This window comes from Lynx canadensis, chromosome A2 (assembly GCF_007474595.2).
Source record: "Lynx canadensis isolate LIC74 chromosome A2, mLynCan4.pri.v2, whole genome shotgun sequence".
Lineage (NCBI taxonomy): Eukaryota > Metazoa > Chordata > Mammalia > Carnivora > Felidae > Lynx > Lynx canadensis.
In genome coordinates, this window is record NC_044304.2 from 9963288 (window position 1) to 9971602 (window position 8315).

At 54.9% G+C, this 8315-nt stretch overlaps 1 protein-coding gene across 1 annotated transcript; it reads right to left on the minus strand.

Moving 5' to 3' along the window:
* Positions 1–4335: 4335 nt before the first annotated feature.
* DNAJB1 (DnaJ heat shock protein family (Hsp40) member B1) lies at positions 4336–8082 on the minus strand. The gene is made up of 3 exons (XM_030302288.2): positions 7769–8082; positions 5992–6572; positions 4336–5750 (listed from the first exon to the last, which is right to left on the minus strand). Exons 1-3 carry the CDS (start codon positions 7977–7979, stop codon positions 5520–5522), a joined length of 1023 nt encoding a protein of 340 aa, XP_030158148.1. The 5' UTR covers positions 7980–8082; the 3' UTR covers positions 4336–5519.
* Positions 8083–8315: the final 233 nt, after the last annotated feature.

An 8315-nucleotide genomic window follows, 5' to 3' on the forward strand; every position in this document is an offset into this window, starting at 1 on the left:
TCACTTACTCTGCTCCAGCCTCACTGGGCTCCTGGCTGCTCCTTAAATATCTCAGACACACCCCTGCCTCAGGGCCTTTGCACAGGCTGCTCCCTCTGCCTGGAACACCCTTCCCTCCATATCCACCTGAAGAAGTGACCTCCTTCAAGTCTTTGCTCAAATATCACCTTCTCGAGGAGGCGTTCGCTAACTGTGTTTTAAAATAAAATACCCCAAGGGGCACCTGGGTGGCTCAGTCGGTTGAGCGTCCGACTTCGGCTCAGGTCACGATCTCACAGCTCGTGAGTTCAAGCCCCACGTCGGGCTCTGTGCTGACAGCTCGGAGCCTGGAGCCTGCTTCGGATTCTGTGCCTCCCTCTCTCTGCCCCTAACCCACTTGCATTCTGTCTGTGTCTCTCTCAAAAATAAACGTTAAAAAAAAGTTTTAAAAATACCCCAAACTCTCTACCCCCATGTTTCATATTTTCATCACTCTCCCCATTATCTAGTACATTAGTTGTTTTATTTATTTATCCTTATTTTCTCCACACCCCCCCCCCCTCAACTGTTAGCTCTGCCAAAGGCAGGAAGTTTTGCCGGGGTTCTTCACTGCTGTGTCCCTAGCATTAAGCACAGGGGCTGGGTCCACAGTAGGTGGTCAATAAATGTTGATGGAATGAACAATACTTACGACGTGTCAGGTGCTATGCTGTGTACCTCAATAATTAGTAACTAATAAGAATAATATTTAAGGCGTGGGACATGGGGTGCCTGGCTGGCTCAGTCAGTAGAACATGGGACTCATGATCTCTGGGTCGTGAGTTCAAGCCCAATGTTGGGTGTAGAGCCTCCATAAAAAAAAGAAAAGAAAAGAAAAGAAAAGAAAAGAAAAGAAAAGAAAAAAAGAAAAGAAAAAATAAAAAAATAAAGAAACAAAGAAAAAAAAAAATAAAGCACGAAAGAAAAATAAAGAAAGAAAGAAAGAAATAAAGAAAATTGAAGAAAAAGGCGCCCCGGGACAGGCTTTCAACTAAGTGCTTTAGAAATATTTGCTCGTGTTAATTGCACACTAGCTCTGTGCCAGGTCTGCGGCACAGAGACCTCAGGGGTTAACTGAGTTTTGGCCTGGGGGGAGTGAGAAGGGAGAGCTAGCTGGGATTGTCCTGTTTTACAAGGGAGGAAACTGAGGCTTTGAGAGGTTTTGCCATTTTCTCATGGGAACGCAGCAAGCAGAACTTGAACTCAGCACCCCCTTGAGTGTGCACAGAAGCCAAGTTCATAATTTCATGTGCTCTTCTTCCCTGCTGCATTAACTTACCCACTTTTCACTTGGAACGCTATGAAGTCTGTGCCTCGTTTGTCGTTTTTTTTTTTTTTAATTTTTTTTTTCAACGTTTATTTATTTTTGGGACAGAGAGAGACAGAGCATGAATGGGGGAGGGGCAGAGAGAGAGGGAGACACAGAATCGGAAACAGGCTCCAGGCTCCGAGCCATCAGCCCAGAGCCCGACGCGGGGCTCGAACTCCCGGACCGCGATATCGTGACCTGGCTGAAGTCGGACGCTTAACCGACTGCGCCACCCAGGCGCCCCTGTGTCGTTTTTTTAAAGGAGGCCACTGAGACTCAGAGCGGTAAAGTCACGTGCCCAGGGACACACAACAGCAGAGTGACAGAGTTGGGATTCAAGGGGCGAGGGGGCTGCTCCGCTCTGGAGCCTGGTGCTCTGCATCTTTCGAGTGAGCTGGTTGTCACATTGAGATTGCAATGGGAGTGATCCTGCTTCAGGTACAGCTTCCTCAGGGTGCGCTGAATGTCTCAGGGGATCCCCTGACAAGTGGGTTCCTGGAGCTCAGCTGAGAGCACTCACCCCCAAAGGCTTTTGGGGTTTCCAGCTGTGGAATAAGAAACCTTCACATAATAACTGGCACACAGTGCTTATTCTTTTTAATATTTATTTTTTGACAGAAAGAGCAGGGGAGGGGCAGAGAGAGGAGGACGGAGGATCCGAAGCAAGCTCCTCAGCAACTGCAGCGAGCGAGCCCGATGTAGGGCTTGAACTCATGAATCGCGAGAGCCAAAGTCTGACGCTCAAACGACTGAGCCACCCAGGCGTCCCTCATATGGTGCTTCTTCTATGCTGGGTCCTGGTGTGTGGGTGTGTGTGTGGGTGTGTGTGTGGGTGGGTGTTATTATCTCCATATCCAGAAAACCCTTACAATCCTAGAAGAGGTACTGTTATTATGCCGTTTCACAGTTGAAGAAACTGAGGCACAGAGAGGCTGAGTCACCTGACCAAGGTCACACAAGTGGTTGTCCCGGACTCGAATCTGGAAGCAAGAACAATGGCTAGGGGAGAGGTAGGGGCCACCGAACACCGGTCTGGATCTTCACATCCAGCTAGGTAGTCCTGGCAGGATAAAGGCACACTCTAACAGGAATGAGGAAGCTCGCTATTTCCACCACACGTGAGGGGGGAAATGCAGAGTGCACAGTATATAACCCTTTGTGTAAAAGGAAAAATTGACTTGTGCAGCGACTCAGGGAAGGTACCTGAGAAACTGGGGACATTCGTTGGGGGTGGACTCGAATAGCAGGGTGGAGGGGAGGATTTTCATTCTGTCCCCTCCAGAGTCTAGTACTGTGACTGATTACCTGGGCAAAAACAGACTGACATTTTAGAAATTATGCTTAAACAGCCTCTGGAGAGAATGCGCACACAAAAATCGTTTTCCTTTTTCTAAAGGGAAAGCTCTCGTGATGCCGTGGCCAGTCCGTACAGGGACAGCAGCTGAGGGAACTGCAGGCCCGGAGGAGGGAGGGGACTCCGCTTCTGTCCACAGGCCAAACGTGCATCTTGGGTTTTGCACTGTTTAAGTGATGTTAAAACATGACTGCTGGGCCGGTGGCTTAAGACGCAGCTCCACACGGACTGACACGAAGTTCTGGAATGTGCTCAGAGTCCGCGTGGGAAAGAAGAAATCCCCTAAAGGGAAGCCAAGGAAGCGAGGGAGGAGTCTCTTGGGAGATACACCAAACCTCGGGACACACACACACACACACACACACACACACACAGAGGCATGCGCCAGGCCCCCCGTGGCAAAACAACGCAGTGTCAGAGGGGCCGGTTTTCTGTCCACCTGGGTCCTTTTTGTCCTTTTCACCACGAACACGTTCCTAAAGAATCCCACTGCCCCACCCACTGTGCTGGGTAGGTGATTTCTAGAAGTTCCCAGAACTGTGTGCACTTTAAGGTTTTGTGTGCTTTTGTGTCGGTGACTTTGACAGGAAGGTTGCAGGGACCTACCACCTAACGGTGACAGGGGCACAGGGATGGCACTCCGGGGGAGGGGTGGCCTACGACCCAAGGCCAGGGCCAATTCTGCAGGAAGGGTCATCTTGGTGCCTGAGGCAGCTCAGTAAACATCTGTGACAAGCTCCCTTATGGCTCTGACACTCAGGGTCGCCTCCCAACTGGGACGGCGTCCTCTGGGCTCACTGAGAGCCCCATCTTAGGTTTGGGGGGCAAGCCCTCTGATCTGTGCTGTCCAGCACTTGCCACTAGCTGTGTGTGGCTGCTGCCGAGCCCTGGAAATGTGACTGGAACAACGGAGAGGCTGAATGTATTTTGTTGAATCTTAAAGCAGTCCCATTTAAAGACGACCTAAAACATTCCCATTGCTTGCAGAAACTTCTCTTGGACAGCCCAGCCCCCATTCGCTCCCAGTGGTCACCTTTCAGTCGGAAGGGAAAGCCACTCCTTGATTGATTTTAAAGGCTGTTTTTAAGACATCTCATAGCAAAGTAGCAATACCACTGTTTTAAGCCTCTGTAATTACTTACTGTGTAATAAAACCAGTTTTCTTAAAAAAAAAAAAAGTTACAAAGCAAAAGCAACTTCAGCGGCCTGCGAATGAAGCCAGGGCAGGAAATGTGTCTTCTCCAGGAGGAGCTCAGCCCTGGGCTGGAATTCGGGTCTGGTTTGGCCAGGGCCTGCCTGCCACTCTGCCTGTTCCGGCAAGAAAGGAGTGCACGGGGATCACAGGGCAGGCCCTACACCACCCCTTGGCCCCAGCAACCAGGCCCTGCCTGGAACACGGGAAAGTGAACTGCTTAACTCCAGCCCCAACCTTCACAAAACAGAGCTTCAAATCCATTGGGCTCTCTGGATGCCTGGATCGTGTGCATGTAGGTGGTGTGGACGGACGTTCTCTGCTCCCCACGTAGCCCTGGGAGACTTCTCTCCCTCTCGCAGGGGACTCCTGCCTCCCACCTGACTGCATCTGAGGGACGCCCAGCCACCGCCCCAGCCCCAGCCAGCAAAGCCCTCAAACAGAGTCGCAGGACTGCCCCCCTGAGGTTTAGCATCGGTCTTTAATGCTGTCGTGCTGCACATTGACAAGTCACACGCTTTGGTCTCGTGCTGGCAGTGGCAGCTTACAATGAGTCCCAATGTCTGAGCACCAGACTGGCCTGCAGGGAACAGACACTTTGTTCCCTCCCTGCCCCCCTCCCCGACTCCCAAGGTTCCTTTGGAGTTCCATCATGGCCCAATACAGAAAGCAGCAGTTGCCGGGGGCCGATTTCCTGTGAGTGCACACCAACGTTACACGGAATTATAAAAACATATTTACAAACGTTCCACAGTGCTCCTATAATCAGAAGCAAAGACCCTTTTATCAAAAGGGATTATAGCCAGGGCTGTGCAAAATCAAAAGGATCAGATCCTTTTGAAAGAGTCCAGAGTCCGTTAAACACAAAATTACCCGGGTTGCCGGTAAGTCCCAGGTGTGCCTAAAGATTGCCTTACAGAAAAAAGAAAGAGTATGACCCCTAAGTGAGTGCACTTGGCCTCGGAGTCAGGGGTCGAGAAGGCCCCCAGCTCTGTCCAGGGCCCTAGGCCCTCCAGGGAGAAGCGTCTGTGCAGCTCATTCACACGAGGCCGGTGCCCTTGGTCCTGCTGGAACGAGAGGTATTGCTTGTGGGTGCCGGCCAGGCAGTTTTGCAAAAACAGTCTAGGTCAGTTCTCAATTTGAGATGGCGAAAGAGAAAATAGGATTCTTCAGAGGAACAGCAAGACGTGGGAGACAAATACAGAATAAAACACGAACTGCTCACACAACAAAAACTGAGGAGCATACAGGGCCTGGGAACCGAGACGGCAGGCTGATACCAACTAATGGCCACACAAGCAAAGGGCTACAGACGGATCAAGTCCAGCTGTGGGTCTGCCTCTCGCCCACAGGCACGGCCTGGAGGAGGGCGTGGGCCCATCCGAGGAGGGCTGCAGGACCCAGTGGGACAGACTGGAAGGCCTTTTCCTGCGGTCCCCACCACCTGCCGCCCTATCACTCGAAAAACCACTTAAGTCTAGTGCACGACTTTGAAAGATTGTAATATATTCTCTGGAAAACATTCAGCAGTACGAAAGCCCTCCCTGGGCCCTCCCGCCCTCTCATGGGTCCACAACTGGTGGAACAGTCTGGAAATCCTTGAGCTCTGGAAAGGTCCCCGGTCAGTCCTTGGGAAACCCTGGTGACTATATCGGAAGAACCTGCTCCAGTACGGTTCTTGATGTCTGGGGGATCCTTTCAGGGAAGATCACTTCGAACTCAATAATGAGGTCCCCGCGTTTCTCGGGCGTTTTGGGGAGGGGGAGGCCTTCTCCAGGAACTTTTCGCCTCATGCCAGGCCTGATGACATCTTTGAACACGACGGGTATGGTCCTGCCGTCCAGAGTGGGTACGTTCACCGTGCAGCCACACAGAGCCTTGGGAGAGCAAAGAGAGAACGTTAGATGGAAGGCAGCTTAGGGCGCTCGACTCCTGCCCGGACGCTGTTTGATGTAGGATAAGCGCCACCAGGTCCCTATCGCTAAAACCAGGTCCCTGGATCGGTCTTGCCCTGTCCCCTGAGTGCTCAGAAGTATCTGTCATGAAGTCGAACGCTTCAAAAACCAATCGCCTCCCCCCCCCCCCCCCCACCACATACCACCCTACTTAGCATCCTACCTCCCGAAGGCTGATCCTGGCTGGGTAAATGACGTCAGAGCCATCTCTCTTAAAGATATTGTGTGGCTTGTCCTTTAAAACAAAGACAATGTCAGCTGGAATGTTGTTGGAGGTCTGGTCGCCTTCCTTGGGGAAGGTGATTTTGGTCCCTTCTTTCCAGCCCCGCTTTACTTCGATGGTCAAGATCTTGTCTTCGTTGCGAATGCTCTTTCCATCGGGGTTCAGCCGCTTATGGGAGATTTTCATCTTCTTGGTACAGCCGCTATAGATCTCTTCAAGCGAGACCCTGAGGTCGTGTGTGACGGGGGGATCTTGCTTCTTTCGGGTGGGCTCTTGGGCAGGACGGGAGCGGACAAAGTTCAGGTTGGTGAAGCCACCCATGCCCATGGGTAAGCCAGAGAACGGGTCGTCAATGTCCATGCCTTCCTCCCCATTCCGCTGCCCAAAAAAGTTGTCAAAGGGATTGCGGCCACCGAAGAACTCAGCGAACATGGCATGAGGGTCTCCGTGGAACGTGTAGCTGAAAGAGGTACCGTTAGCACCACCGCTGCTCCCGCCACTGGGGCCACCACCCTTTAGGCCTGAAAGGCAAAGTCAGAAGAAATCAGATGGTTGGCGGGGAGCCTCTCCCCCTCTAAGACCTTTCGCTAAGGGAAAAAAGCTTGGGAGCCATGGGGCGGGGGGGCGGAAAAGTCTTTTAGCCTCCCTTCTCTGTCACAGAAGATCAAGGAAGAACCCTAAGCTTTTACCGCCCCTCCTCCAGGTACTTCAGGGTGCCAGGACAGTGGCAAGGGGCCCAAGCGCCCACTCTGAGGGCCACCCAACTCCTGCCACTTCTTGACTGCCTATCCTCCCTGCGTGGAGGTGAAAACTTACAAAGAACCCATTAAGAGATCAGACGAAAAAGACATGATCCCGGGTCCACCTTCAGTAAGCGCTTCCTCTTAAAAATACTTTAGAGCTGGTCAAGTGTGAAGTGCAGAAGTGAAAGCAAAACAATAAACACAGCTTTTCAGAATCTCACACCCTGACACCAATTGTCACCATCCTTACATAAGAAGCCACTTCATTTCTTAAGACCCAACGCAGAAACCAGTCTGAGTCATCAACGGGCAACTGGACAACAAGAAAGCTTCCTCCTCCTGCCCGAAGAGGCCTACGCCGAGGAGGCCGGGCAGAGGCGGGCCCCGCCGCTCCCCGCACCTGGACTGCTCCGGCGCCCGCTGCCATCTACGTGCCTGGCACCAGGTTAGGTAAGCACTTTACAGGGATTACCTCACTCCGCCCTCACAGGGGCCCCGGAGCGAGGTCGGCGCTAATCGGCGCGCTCTTCGCAGGCTCGCGGCTCGCAGGTCGCAGGTCGCGCCCGGCGCGCAGCCAGAGGCCCCGCCCTGCGCCCCCGGACGCCAGCGCCTGCCACCTCGGCCCAGGTGAGCCCCGGACCCCCGGGGCCCTAGCGCCACCGGCCCGACTAAGGCTGTTCTCCTTGCCGCCCGCACCCGCACCCCCGGGGCCGCTCGGGGACGTGGGCGGAGGCGCCTAGGGAGGGGCAGCCCCAGACTTGCTAGAAGCTTCTGGGCAAGCACAGCGGCCAGGACTCCTCCTCCCATCGGGCGGCCGCCAATCCGAGGGCGGAGGCCCGCGTGGCCGGAGGGCGGGGGCTGCTCGCCCACCGGGACCGGGGCGTCCCCCGGGGACGCCGCAGCCTGGCCACCGAGCCTCGGTTTCCCCTTCAGTCAAACGGCGGGGGCGCGCCCCTAGCCGCGCGCGCACGCACCTTCTTCCCCGTAGCGGTCGAAGATCTCGCGCTTGCGCGGGTCGCTGAGCACGTCGTAGGCCTCGGCGATCTCCTTGAACTTCTCCTCGGCGCCGGGCTCCTTGTTCTTGTCTGGGTGGTAGCGCAGCGCCTGGCGGCGGTAAGCCCGCTTGATTTCCTCGTCCGAAGCGCCGCGGGCCAGGCCCAGCGTCTGATAATAGTCCTTGCCCATAGCCCTCGCCTGCGGCCCGCCGCCCAGCTATCGCCGTACCCCGGCTTCGCCGCCGCCCCGTCCCGGACTCTATATACCCGTCCGGCGGAAGCTTCCAGAGCCCGCCAGCCCCCTCCAGAACCTTCCGCCCCGCCCCCTGCGCCGCTCCGACCAATCGCCGCCGCCCAGTCCGCGACGCGCGACATCCGGGGCGGGGCCACGCTGCCAACGGCCGCCCGCCCACGGCCACGCCCCTTCCCGCTACCCACCCCCCCCCCCCCCCCCCCGCCCCGGCAACGCATCCCGGCGGCGGCGCGCGCACCGAGCGAAGGAGGCCCCGCCCACTCTCTGCGGGGA